This window comes from Marmota marmota, unplaced genomic scaffold, assembly GCF_001458135.2.
Source record: "Marmota marmota marmota unplaced genomic scaffold, marMar, whole genome shotgun sequence".
Classification (NCBI taxonomy): Eukaryota; Metazoa; Chordata; class Mammalia; order Rodentia; family Sciuridae; genus Marmota; species Marmota marmota.
This window is the reverse complement of record NW_025999913.1, coordinates 6,495,561-6,510,213: the sequence shown is the minus strand read 5'-3', so window position 1 is coordinate 6,510,213 and position 14,653 is coordinate 6,495,561. Positions and strand designations below refer to the sequence as shown.

The 14,653-nt window shown below is 37.5% G+C and overlaps 1 protein-coding gene across 1 annotated transcript in view; it reads left to right on the top strand.

The window, feature by feature from the left end:
- The window catches only part of LOC125615555 (orofacial cleft 1 candidate gene 1 protein-like), a gene marked incomplete at its 5' end in the record, with an annotated part of 78,368 nt that overhangs the window by 18,868 nt on the left and 44,847 nt on the right, over positions 1-14,653 (top strand). The window contains 2 exons of the mRNA XM_048799712.1: positions 2,984-3,052; positions 6,081-6,247. Of these exons, the coding sequence (XP_048655669.1) occupies positions 2,984-3,052; positions 6,081-6,247 (236 nt within the window). The remainder of the gene's footprint in view (positions 1-2,983; positions 3,053-6,080; positions 6,248-14,653) is intronic.

Sequence of the window (14,653 nt, the reverse complement as noted above, 5' to 3'; positions counted from 1 at the left end):
ATGCTTCATATATACTCGATACACGTAGCCTGAAAGTAATTTGTACAGTTTGCACACAGAAGTCTCATGGTATGGAATTTTTCACTTGGACATCCAAACCTATGGAACATTTACAATTTGGGATTTTTGGATTAGGGATGCTCAGCCTGAATTGTTGGTCACTGTATCCCCGTCTTACACCACATAGATTGCCAACTCTGGTTGTATGTGATCATCATCACCTAGAGTGTCATTATGCAAGTGTGGCTGTATTGTCCCACCTTCCATCTGGTGCCTTCCATTTGCTCACCATGTTCTAGCCACACTATCTTCTTTTTATTCTTCCTATGCATGGAGCTCCTTTTCCTTTTCCAGAAACCTAGGTGCTGGGACAGCCTCCTTCCTGCCTCCTCTGCTCAATATCCTGTCTTCTCAAAGGCTTATCTGAAATGTCACTTCTCAACTCCCTTGACCATCAGGTGATTTCCACTCTACACCTCTTTTAGAGAGCTTATACAAGGGTCAGCAAGCTTTGTATTGGCACAATTACCTGTAAAATGTGTTTCTTCTCTACTAAACCATCTGCTGGATGCACACAGGGCACAGACAATGTCTACTTTGTTCATCAGTGAATTCTTAGAGCCTAGTCCAGCCTGGAGCATGTGCTTGGTAAATATTTGTTGAACTAGTGAATAAGTCAATAAATTTAACTTGGCTTCATGTCTGACGTGTATCAGGTCTTCTGTAACCTTAGTTATTATTACTCACTGATTGCTCAGGCACTATCTTGGGTTGGATATAGTAAGTGACAGACCAACACAAACCCTCAAAGTGGACACCATTATTCTTATTTTTAAGATGGAGAAATAAATCCTGTGATATTTTAGTATCTTTCCTAAAATGACAGGGACCTGACAAGTGTGGTTTGGAATTCAGATTCTTACCTATCTTGGACATAGTTGTCTTTTCCCTAGGAGATGTGCTCAATTTTTGAAGGAGGGGGAGAAGGTCAATCAGAACTGGTGAATCTGAATTTGAAGGTGTCATTGTCTTGCTTTTACTGATAGATAACCCCTATGATGCTCTAGGAATGAGTGTCATTGGGGCACCATTCATAGGGGGCTGCTACCCAGCTGGGCTACTTGGAAAACCAGAAACTTGACAGCAATTGTGGGTTCTGTTCCACTTATTTGGGTCCCCCAAAAGTTGTTTATCACTTATCAGTTCATGAAGACAAAAATATTGGTTCAGGACGACAGAAGCCGAACTATTGAAAAATTCTGCACTTGTACGATTACTAAGTAGTTAACAACAAACAAGCAAATAAATGAGCAAATCAGTGGAGGTGCTGCCTCTTGTGGAATGTCTATCATTTGTCAGGCCTGGGTGTCATGCATGTTATCTTGGTAACCTTCACAACCATCCCATTGCATGGGGCAAGATTAAAGCTGAGAGACTCTAACAAACTTTCCTAGGTTTATAGAGCTACATGGTGGTGCAGAGATCTGGATGCAGGTTTGACTTTTACCCAACAATGCTTGTGAAGATGGAGTCTCTTAGTTAATCCCACTGGGATTTTTATCATTTCTGCAGAGAGTTCCTCCTCTTTACTTCTGAGGTTGCTCCTTGTTAACTTCAGAATGAGAACCTTTTTATGAGCAATACATAAACTTTGTAAGTTCTGTATCCCATTAAGAGTTACAAAGGCTCAGGTGATGCTGGAATAGAAGCAGCTTTCCTACTGCACAATGTAATCCAGGATGGCCCCTCTCCCTTTCCCCCAGTGCTGGAGGTGGTAGGAGGTCTCTAATGGCTCTTGGCAAGAGAGGATGATGTATAGATCAATGAGCACTTGAAAAGGCCATCTAGAGTGGACAGTGAGCAGAAGCTGCTGACTTCAGAGGTGTTCATATGTCACACTTTCACACAGTGTCACACTGCTGTCCCAGTAGCAGCCTCAGCCTTCCGGTCTTGTGTCCCAGTCTCTGAGCATAGACTAGAGTGGATCCCAGAGGGCGCTTCTAGAATACTTGACCAAGTTTTAGATGTAAGTTGCAGAATTAACTACCATCTTCAGTATTGGCCTACACGTGACAGATAAGAGAAATTCACAAGCCATATTTAAACGAGCATAATGAAAGTGCAAGCACAGTTCAGTTGCTTACCTGGGAAGGGAAACATGTTTGGTGATTGATGTACGTATTGGTGTTCTAATTCTGAGACTGGGATGGTTATGCAACTCACATTCTTTGTTTGGTTGTATCTAGAGGTCTAAAATAATATCTATATGACTTTTTTTTTCCTGTGCTAGAGATTGAACTCAGGACCTCAAGCATGCAAGGCAAGTTCTCTATTGAGCTATACTACTCTAGCTTTCAACAACCTTTAAAATCTTCTTCTGGATCTATGATTTTATAATGAGGTTTTTGTTTTATTATTGTTTGCAGGGGGTAGGTACTATCGTGGCTTGTTGCTTTAAATTCACAAAAGAACTAACTATCCTGGATTCTTTTTATATATGCTATTGCAAGACAATTACATATATAAAAGAATACAAGACCACCAAAGTTTGTTGTTTCTTACAAATACATAGTAAAATGTATACTGTATAGAGAATGGCTAATGAAAAACATACATTCACTTTGATCAAACACTTAGATATTCTATTGTATGATTTGACAAACCATAATGACTTGTTCAGAAATGATTCTTGAGTAATAGATGTCATAATCCATTGAATATGAGGTTCATTTTATTGGAAAAGTATTCTATTATACACGCTTGGTAATATACATTTAAAAATCATTGTTCCAATTACCATCAATTTACAAAAGATTCTTTTTCAGAACAAGGGAGCATATTGAGTAGAATTTGAGTCTGTGACCCATGGAATAACTAAATAGCCATGATGATTAATAATTTATTTTTGTAATTACATCTGCATATCTATAAATTAGCTGATGAGAAAGTTATCACATCTATGTTCTTTTAACACCCCTACAAGGTGATGAGATAACTCTCTATAATCGATTAATGGAACTGTTTGATGACAGTGGACAAAGAGAATTCCAAGGTAAGAGACCAATTATTTTTAATCTTTTATATTAATATTAGTCGTAAATTGATTGACATGGTTCCTTACAAATGCTAACCTGTCTTTTCTATATTTAACAGTTCAGTGATGATCTGTCTGTGCTTTTGATGGTTACAAATATTCAAATGTAGTTAAAGTTTTGGGGAAAATTAATTATGATGCAATTTCCTACAATTGCATGCAATTTGTAAGCCCAAATGACAAAAATGATTTAAGACTTACTATTGCAGGATCCTATAAGGGAATGTGCATATTTGGAGTCACTAATTTATGAAGCTATGTGATGTTCTTTGGAAAGACTCTGTCTTTGCTTTTAAACAGGTGCTATGGAGTGATGGGAGGTAAATAGTGTATTGTTCCCAACCTTAGAGGGGAATTCATATTTCTAAATGTTAGGTTCTTCATGATTACTATATGTATTCAACTAGAAATATAAAAGTCATTCTTTAAAAACTAAGTTTTAAGTCCTTATTTTAACACATATAATTTGTGTCAGATTCCATAATGTAAGTTTTTAAACAAAGCATTAAATGAAAGTTGCCCTCTATGCATGGGGTTGAATTCATGGAGAATCCTTCTATTTTTTTCACAGTGTGTGCTTAGTTCTCAGGAATCATTTGTTCTTCCTCATTGAAAAACTTCTTAAAGCCCATAAGAGAAGGGGCTGGTAGTGATTAATGCTATAATAGTTATAGGTGCTTAACTCTGTTGAGTTTATGCTTGGGATTCACTATTTACTAGCTGTGTGACCTTGAATCAATTTATTAAGCTTTCTTTTCCTTTTCTGCCAAATGGGCATATAATCCCTGCCACATGGAGTAGCTGTGAAGATTAAAATGTTAATTAATATCTGAGCAGATATAAAAACCACATACCTAGAATAATGAAGTTGCTGTTAATGATGATGATGAAAATATCAATATTAGTTAAATATTTGAGTGCTTTCTAAGTGCCTGGCACTATCTTAAACACTGTTTGAAATACAGTAAATAATAACTTATTTAAACCTCATAACAACTCTATAGATCAATCCCTATTTATAGAATACTAACCTCCCTGAATTTGATTCCTGCCTGGGTATACCTTCCCTTCTCTGGTACAAATTTGTGTAGCTTGTCTTATTTCTTTCCACATGAATAAATGGAGCGAACTCAATTTTTAAGTCAGCTATGTATATATTTTGAGGGATTCCAAATTCAAATGGTATATAAGATCTTCTAGAGAAGCAGATATAGTAGAATTCGGGGCGGGGGTGGGGGTTGTTTTTAAAAATTGATTCACACACGGTGGGGGCTGGCAAGTCTGTAAGTCTTAGGGAAGACTAGCAACCTGGAGCATCAGGGAAGAATTGATACTGCTATCTTTAGACCAAAATCTGCAAGGCAGCCCAGCAGATTGGAAACTCAAGCAGGGTTTCCACACTGTGGTCTGGAGACCAAATTCCTGCTTCTTTAGGAAGCCTCAGTCTTTAATTTTAGACCTTCAACTGACTGACTGAGGCTCACACATATTGTGAAAAGCAATCTGCTTTATTCAGAGTCTACTGGTTTAAATATTGATCACATCTAAAATATGTCTTCATGCTCGCATGTGATCTGGCGTCTACCAAACAACCGGACATGGTAGCCTGGTCAAGCTGGAACTTAAAGCATCACAAATAGTTCTTCAGAAGCCAGTGCTCTTATGGTTAGTGTCCTTTCTGAGTCAGCAGATGTATGTGGATTGCCTTATTGTGCTGGGCATTCAGTTGGGAACTTTTATGCCTAGTTTTTCCTTTCCATACTGACAGCTCTTTCTGCTTGGATCCTTTGAAACCACCCAAGTCATGTATTTATAAATTGTAATGCTAAGTCTTCTAAAAACCATTTAGGGATATACAGAAGTCTTATAGAATTGACAGGATAGTCAGGCATTTGATCAACTGTAAGAGAATTTACCTGATCTTAGAAAGCTTAAAGACATAACAAGGTAATACAGTGTCTCAGTGGGCACTGAAGGCCACCAGCCATCCTCTGAAACTGCTGCCCAGGGTCTGGCCTGCACCCAGCCTATCTCTCTCCTATTAGAGAAGCTCCCTTCCACTGCTTTTTATTAAATTCTAGCCTCAGAGACTTGGAAACTTTCATAGTACACCTTTAAGCATTTTTTAGAGACTGAAAGATATTTTATATTCAGGAGGTATGTGGCTAAGTGAATAATACCTTCGTAGGTGATATTGTTCTCAGGTGATAGGTAAAGCACACATAGCATTTTATAATCGCTAGCATTTCCATGCACATAAACAAGGTGGACCAAATGAAGTTGCCCTATGTGTGCAGAGCTCAGGAGCCATTTGGGGGGCAGATCTTAACTTAAGGAAATGATTCAAAGAGCTTTGGCTTCTCCTAAACCTATTCATCTCCCAAACTGGTTTCAGCATCCCAGCAAATAAGTGGTAAGATGTTGAAGTAAACAACATGTAATATTAATGCACAGTAAAGCACAGTATGCACCCTTCAGGATTTATCTGGTAAGTAGGAAAAAGGCTTTAATGCACAGATACAGTTTGTAAACATCATGAGATGAACGAAGTTTGCTGTTTTTTTTTTTTTTAATCTTAAAAACATCTGGTATTTAATGTTTTTTCTTAATACATTAAATAGAAAATAATTTGCCAAGTTATAGCTTGTTAAAAAAAAATCAAAGTTTCTCCAGTTGGGCATGGTGGCTCACGCCTGTAATCCCAGCGGCTTGGGAAGCTGAGGCAGGAGGATTGCAAGTTCAAAGCCAGCCTTAGCAACTTAGCGAGGCCTTCAGCAACTCAGAGAGACCCTGTTTCTAAATAAAATATTAAAAAGGGCTGGGGATGTGGCTCAGTGGTTAAGCACCCCTGGGTTCCATACCTGGTATCAAAAGAAAAAAAAAATTACTCCAGACAAGAAGTAAAGCAGGTGGCAGACTGTGTGCTTGGTCAACATTCAAGTGATGCAGGCAGGTGACATTCCACATCATCTTCTTGGGTGAACAGATGAGAGCAACCATGAGGACACATGGGATTCGGAGGCACCCACGGGTTCCCGTAAGAGTCATGGACTCCACAAAGAGGCCGATGAAACTACCCCTGCTTACGTCAAAGAGTTTGAAAGACGTGCTCGGGAAGACATTGTTCTGCTTGGAAGTTCTTCTTCAGAGCAGGTCAGCGGTAAACACATGAAAAATATCAGATGATATCTTTATTAAAACAACGTATTGAAATGTCAAGGTTTCAGGTCTTGTCTCACTCCCCATTCTGCCTCTCGCACATCCATTCTGGAACATAGGCTCTGCGACTTCTACAAGACTTTTTCTTTCTTTCTTATACATACTTTCCCAGGCGGAAGTTATACTCCTTATCAATACCTGCCCTGGCCCTTGCAGAATTTAGCTCTACTTCATCTGGTTTTATTTTGTGTAACAGCACTCATTTCCAGCAGGCTACAAAATATCTATAATAAAATCTGAAACCAGCATAAATTTATTTGGATAAAATCAGGAGACTGCTTGGACAAGCAATACAGTACCATGTGAATATTCTAGTATTTATAAAGCCACCCGGAAGGGACTTAGCTTGGATATTCTTGTTGTCATGATTTCACAGAAAGGCACCTGTTTTGATTTCTGTTTATGTGTAACATTGCATCCTGATAGGCTTTAGCCCAACAAGGACACGTGTTTCTTCTATGGTGTTACCTTATCTATCTCAAATAAACACACGAGAATCCCACAGCTGTATCTCCAGGGGCATGCACATGTAAGTTGTTTCTTATGAATGTTTGTTGGCTCAGGCCAAACGAGAAAAATTCACTAGGTGAAAAAAAAACTGTTCTCAGTGATATTTTATATTATAACAGGTCACACGTAGAAATATTTCTGACTCCTAAAGTGAGATGAGTAGCTCAGTGGGAGTGGGCAGGTGGTGTTCTCTTAACTTGGAGTGTGGAAATTCCGTAACTGTGTTTAATTCCTACCCTTGTGCCACTTAGATCTGAATATCGTGAAAACATTAAGGTTATGTCTATTTTGAGCTTCCTCACGTAAGTGACCCGAATTAGCAAGTACAGCCTTTTCTAACATTCCAGGAGTGGGTTGAATTGTGTCCTCCAAAAATACATTCAAATCCTAGCCCCTAGTACCTGTGAATGTGGCCTGGTTCGGAAATAGGGTCTTTGCAGATGCAATGAAGTTAGGATCTTCAGCTGAGATCACCCTGGATGTGGGGCAGGACCTTGAAAGGAACTAGTGTCCTTTCAAGAGAAAGGAAGGATTTGAGACACAGACACACACAAAGGGAAAGATCATGCAAAGGTGAAGGCTGAGACTGATGTGCTGCCTCCTCAAGCAAAGGAATGCCTAGCATTTCTGCAAGCCAGGAGAGACACATGGAGTGGATTCTCTCCTAGATTCTCAGGAAGGACCCCTCACCCTGCCAACATCTTGGTTTCAGATCTCAGGTCACCAGAACTGTGAGAATTTCTGTCGTTTCAAGCTACCAAGTTTGTGATCATTTTTAAAGCAGCCAGGCAACTCAATCACTTGTAAGGCGGTGGATACCCATGAACTAGGTTTCCCCTCTTCTCAGATGCATCAACAATGCCTCAGACCTTTGTGAAGACAGGACTCTCAAAGGACAGTGAACTGAGAAAAGGTGCCAGTCTCTGCCTTTGCATCTAACCCTCTCCTCCTTCATACCATAGAGTGCCATTTTGGGTGTGTTTCAATTTACCCTGTGCTTTCAAGAATGGGTATGTGGATTTCTTTAGGGTATGTGGCTATTACGTTTTGTTTCCTCATTCTGTAAAAGACAAGCTGAGGAGCAGAACACCCACCAGCTCTGCTACTGTGAGGCTGTTCCTGCAAAGGCTCGGCACAGTTTCTAGAGTCTGATAAGAAGAGAACTCAAGTCTGCATTTCCTCCATATGTCAGTCTCAGGAAAGAGTCAATGTGTTCACAGAATTCAAGCCTTTCACAAGTCTGATCCTTCTTCCCTTCTACCTGCTTCTCACTGTGTCTTCTCCTAATGTATATGTCTTCAGTTATGTGAAAATCAATCTCATCTGACTGCCTAAATAATTGTGAGGGAAAGTATGTGCTGCTGTATATGATGACCACATGGACAGTTTCCCGTGAGGGAAGGAGGCTGAGCTTTGGAGTCAGACTTCCCTTTGGGACATGGCCTTGCCATTCACAGCATGTTCGATTGGAGGTGAGTCACTTAACGTCACTTAACGACCTTGGTTTCCTCATTTTTAATTTAGGGGGAATTAGATCTACTTCAGTGCTTGGCTCGGAGTCGGAGGTGAGTCATCCAAAACAAACAAACCAATCAATAAAGGGGTGCACATATGAATACGACATAATGAATCCCACTATCTTGTAACGTATACTCATAAGGCACCAATAGAATAGCATAAAAAAGAATCTAGCACAAAGTAGAAGTTAATTAAATGCCAGGAGCCATTATAGAGAGAAGATTCTAGGCCCATCCTCAGGCCAGTGCTCTCCTGTTCCATGTATGGAAAAGTTCCTTAAATGTACAAGGTGGCATTATATGAAGGAAGCACATCTGGTGTTTTCGCATATTGATTCTATCTTTAGTTCTGGTATTAATGTGATCTTGGATCATTTTGTAAAATAGGGCTAAATAATTTGACCCTCTTATGGGTGTGGGGAGATTAATGAAGTCCAAGTTCCTGGATGTCAATAATTTCCTTTTCTTGTGATTTATTTTCTATATTTCTTGGGCCCATTGCCTATTCTTACTTTTTATTGTTGGGGTGATGTATAAATAATAAAATATAAGGTGTTTACACAGAGATCCAGGTGGAGGAGTCCCCGTGGGAATGAGTGTGGTGGGGCAGGTTTCTTCTCTTATCTGCCACTACTGATTTATATGATGACCAGGGTGACTGCTTCTCTTCCTAACATTTCAGGGCTTTATCATGGTGATGCATGTGGGGTGATCAAAGAATAGAGATTGCAAAGAGAGGTGGGACACTTTGCCATAAAATTGTTGGGGGAATGGTTTGGGAATTGTTTGCTACAGAGAATATTACTTAAAAACTCATCAGACTTAGAAATCCTGAAAGTGAATGTGCATCTTGCAGGAAAAGGAAAAAAGAAACAAGAAAAAAGCTTCTATGTGCACAAGGAAAGAACATTCTTAGCTAAGCCTACCTATCATAGGACTCTTTATTTATTTCCAGAGTAGAACAGGCAGGATCGAAGGGTTTGCCTTCTTACTTTGCGAAAGCATTGTGTGTGTGTTGATGTGTGTGTGGGTGTGTGGGAATGCCTGTGTGTACATGGCTGTGTGTGTGAGTGTGTCTCTGTGTGTGGGTGTGGGTGTGTGTAGGGTTGCCTTTGTATGTGTTGGAGCAGGTAGTATTATAGAACTCAGTGGGACAGGAATCATTTCCTTCCCAAGGACCTGATGTGAAACTGATGAGAAAATTGCTTTTGGAGTCAATTTTTAGTTAGCAGGGGTGTCAGAGATATCATCAGTAATATAATTGGATGAAGTCTCATGATGAAGGTAGGGTCTGAAAGCCCATAAAATCTGTTCCTTTTTTTTTTTTTTTTTGGACCATTTTTAGTCCACAAGGGACAGACTGGCTCTGTAATCATCTTGGGAAGGTATTATAGTTGATGTTTCACGTCTAAGGATTTCAGGTTTCAGGGCATCTCAGTGCATGACCAAATTAGTAGAGACAAAACCAAGACCAAGCATGGATTTTGGGAGAAGTAGAGAGCAGAGACTCTTGGGGCCAGATGGCAGGGTCACATTTCAAGGTTCATGCAAATGATGAAACATTATTTTTATTGTTATCACAGGACTATTTAGTTATCTAAGTATATAAAGCCACTTTAGTATATAAAGCCACTTTAAAATATATGTTCTGGGTTTTTACTCCCTCTGAGATTGAGAAGTTCCTAGAAAAGACATTATGAAAAAACTTAGGTCTAAGAATTATCCAGTGTAGAATAAAACTAATCAATTAAGAGCATAGTTTTTACAAGTTTAGTCACAGAGGAAATCTGGAGGAAAATAATATACATGGTTTTTCAAATAAATATTGAATTAGAAATAAAATAATTTCATTTTACATTTTAGCTACCATGAGGAAATGTTTTCCTGGGCATTTCCTCATATATATTGTGTGCTGTGTACCTGTTCCTAATCAGTTGCAGATAACTAAGTTTTCCTCTGAATTTTAATTGTAAACAATCCATACATTTAGCTTATTCAATTAGGAAATCATGCTTCAAGGTTTTGTGTGTGTGTGTATGTGTGTGTATATCAGTGTGTGTGATTCATGTGTAGTACTTTTTAAGATTTTTATTTTGATATTAAGAGTAAAATACAGAAATGGGGGGTAGTGATGGAATTAATGCTTTACCCAGGACTAAGCATTTGCCAAGGAAACATTCTGAAAAGCCAATCAGTGTGCACCAGCAGCTAGCCCAACTTTTCTAACTTCTGTATAGCTGCCTGGCATTTGGCAATGGATGTGAATCAAACCTAGCCTTGTGAAGTAAGGAAAAGTCAAGTCTGAAATCTGATTCTTGACTGTGAGAGAAAAAATGTAAAAACGCACAACCCACAATAAAATCTGAGTGAATTAAAGATGGATTTCATAAGATACTTTAACAGATGGACCATTGTATTTTCCCTAAGCCAGACACTTGTATTCTACCCTGCTATTAGGAGTGGCAATGTTTTAAAGGGAAAATTGATTTTTAAAAAAATTACTTGGAATATTCACACAGTCTAAATTTCTATTCTTTTTCTTACCTAATGTAATAGTGCATGTATTATTTTCTTAAATATTACATTTAATATACATACAAGTATAAATTAAAGTACAATGAACAAAAGTATAAAGACAGCAAGAGCATAGACGTAATTTCATGGTTAAAAAAAAAGAAAAAGAGATTGGAATTTTCTACATCTAAGTCCAAGGGAAATGGTGATGACAACATTGTGCTGCAGTTTGCAGTGTCTCATGTTCTATGCATCTTCAGAGGTAGGCAAGAGAAGGGCCATATTATTATAAATATGAGAGATGTCTCTGCACAGTAGAAATATCATCGTACCAATCAAGGCTCCCAGATTCCCATAAGTTTTAACTGAAAAATTTAAACCTAAATATATAAAAGACAATTTCACAGTCTAAGATATGGAAAACACATTCTTCTATTCTTAGCCTTCTTATTTATTTAAAAATTTCTCACTAACTTCTTGGCATGATTTTTTAATTTTCCAGAATGTTCAAGAGACATTCAGATGGAGGCATTCTTTCTAGGTGTGATGAGAATTCCCAGAGAAGAAGAATACTATCAAGAATGAATAAACACCTTTTAGTAACATTGTCTTTGCTCTGGAAATCTTTACCTAGTAGTCATCATGAATTGTTTACTTAATATCAGGTCACATTTTATAAGCACTTTTAAGTGATAAGTCTTCATTTAAATTGCAAGACAGAAATGGTACTATTAATGATTACTTTTCAGTGAATTTTATTTTTCATACCATTTTTTTGTGTGCAATTGATAATATTTTTAGTTAATATTAGAAGATAACACTCTATCTGCCGTACTTCCTTTCCAAAATCAGCTATTGAAGCTGATAAGTAGGTAATAGAGATCACTGAAAAAAATATGCATCATTAGAAAAAAATGTGTGGGCCATAGCACAACGGCATCCTGTGAATGAACAACACAATTAAATCTATAATCAGGCAAAATGGGATGGTACAAGCACATATCCCTGGTGGTGAGGTATGGTCCAAGAATAATATTTTTATGTCCAGATGTGTTAATTATTCTTCAAAAAAACCACAATTTCTTAGAAGTGAAAATTCAGGAAAAATAGATTACCAGAGAGTTCTAGGTTATATTATTGCATAAGAATCAGGAATGTAGAATTTTGTAAAATTTTTGACTAGGGGCAGTTGCATTTCCTATAATTCTCAATAATGTAGAGGAGACAGTTCACGTGCTATAATAGAAATCAATGAGCTAACTGGATATGTGCCAGAATAGAAAAATCCTCTTCTGTGTGGAATTAGGCAAAAGGAGAATGGGCATTGACATTATTTGGAATGTAGGTTTCTGTGTGTTTACAGAACTGTACATGGAAAAAGATAAAAGAGAACTTTATAATCTTCAGTAGATTTGAACATCTATTAAGCTTTAAGATCATGTTCTGAAACGCCCGTATTCAAAATTTTAGCAAAGTGGTGTCTGTTTTACCTGAGCTGTTCTGTACCTTTTATTTACATATAGTTCATCACCAACAATAATCGAGATATTACAGGCACCCACCTATAATCAATCCCAGCTGCTCAGGAGACAGAAGCAAGAGGATCGCAAGTTCAGGAATAACCTGGGCAACTTAATGAAACCCTGTCACTCTGTCGGAAAAGAAAAAGAAAAAGCACTAGAAATGTAGATCGGTGGTAAAGCATCTCTAGGTTAATCCTCTGTACTAAAAAAAAAAAAAAAAAATCCTTGAAGTTCAATGCACACAAAACTGGCTGTCAGCATTTTGGTTGGAGGTCTTACTTTTGATCAAAATCTACATTCTGAAACAAAGATATTAATGAAAAGTTTTTTTGTTTGTTTGTTTTAGAACAACCCGTGCTATGTTTTACAGAACCCTATTGCAATTCGACATATTGAGCATGCCACACTCCACATGGTTTTTAAATATGTAGTTATAAAACAAAATCTATTTATTTGACGGATGATTTAATAATTCCACCTTTTTCTTTCCCCACCTATTTCCATTCTCTTATATAGTCGCTGGTGTATCTAACTTCCTGTGAATCTCAGCTCTCAATTATAGATCTGCAATGGATTTATGAGTCTCAAACTGAAAACACATGCTTTGTAAGACAGAAATGAGAATACTGTACTGCTTTGAGAGAAAGGAACCCCCATATTTGACATTGGACAAATGTATTAATATTTCAATAATAAAAAACAAGATACTTATGCTGTATTCTATGAGTTCCTTTAGAGAAAGGACCATATCTTTTTATCTTCAGCATTAAGCACAAGCCCTGGCAGAACACATAAAATTTTACCCTCTTGAAAGTTTTGTTCAGTGAATAACTGAAAGAACAAGTGAGTGACTGCTGAGATAACTGTGTGGCAGAATTTCCATAGGCATCCTTGGTATATAGATTTTTTTTATAGTAATTTCTCTAATACAGCTTTCATGTTATGTGGAATGTGGGGATTTGGTATTTTCATGTATATGACTTAGATTACTTTTTAAAGTATTTAAGTGTCAGAATGAAGGAAAATGCCTTTTCATAATATAATAGTAAACGTTCATTGCACACCTACTGATAATATTCAATGCGATTTACATAATTAAACCTCATAAATACCTTGGGAAGACAATATTATTATCCCCATTTTATAGAATAGCAACCCAAGGCACAGAAAGGCTAAGTAACTTGGGAAAGGTTTTATAGCTAATAAGTTGCTGAGCCAGGATTCAAACTTAGACAAATTCAATCATCACAGTTTATTGTTAATGAGAATGCACAACATTCAAATCATGTGGCTTTCTAATATAAAATTTTCTATCATTCATGTGATATTCTAAAGGAAGTGGTAATCCAGGCCAATTAAGCATGTTCTATATCCTTTAAATTATTCTGAACACAATGTGGACAAAGATATTTCATGAGAATGATAACTTTATTTCATCTTACATGTAGTAAACCATGTATTCTTCAGGGTTCTCCAGAGAAACATAACCAACAGTACACATACCCACACACATACACACACACAAACACACACACAAAAAAAACATACACACACGAGAAGAATTATTATGGGAATTGGTTCACACACCATCACGGAGGCAGAGAAGTCCCACCATCGGCTTTGGCAAGCTGGAATCAGTGGAAATGATGGTAGAACTCCCAAATTCAAGTCTACAAGCCTGAGGACCAGGAATAGTAGGGAGGGTGCTGGTTTAAGTAAAGGCCCAAGAGCCAGGAGCTTTTATATCTGAGACCTGAGGAGTGTGGATGTCTTAGGTCAGATGCAGTGAATTTATCCTTCTTCCTTTTTTGTTCTGTACAAACCCTCAACAAATTAGATGATGTCTACCAACAATAGCAAGAGAGCAGATCTTTCCTACTCTTTCTATTGAGTCAAATGCTAGTCGCTTCTGGAAGAACCCTCACAGACACACGCAGAAATAATGTTTTACCAGCTACCTGGGCAACCCATAGCCCAGTCAACTTGACGTTATATTAACAAGCCAAGAAAAGCAAAGTTAAGACATGCTTACACTAGCTCAAAGACTCAAAGGCATTTCTCGTGGTTAAGCTGGGGAAAAATGCCACACCAAAAATGTGTAAAACAATAATTTCTTTATTTAAAAATTTTTTTAATAATATTATTTTGGTTAAAAAAGCATAATTATATATATATTTATTGGGCACAGTGTGATATATGTATATACTGTAGCATGATTAAATAGGAGTAATATATATATATATATATATATATATATATATATATATATATATATC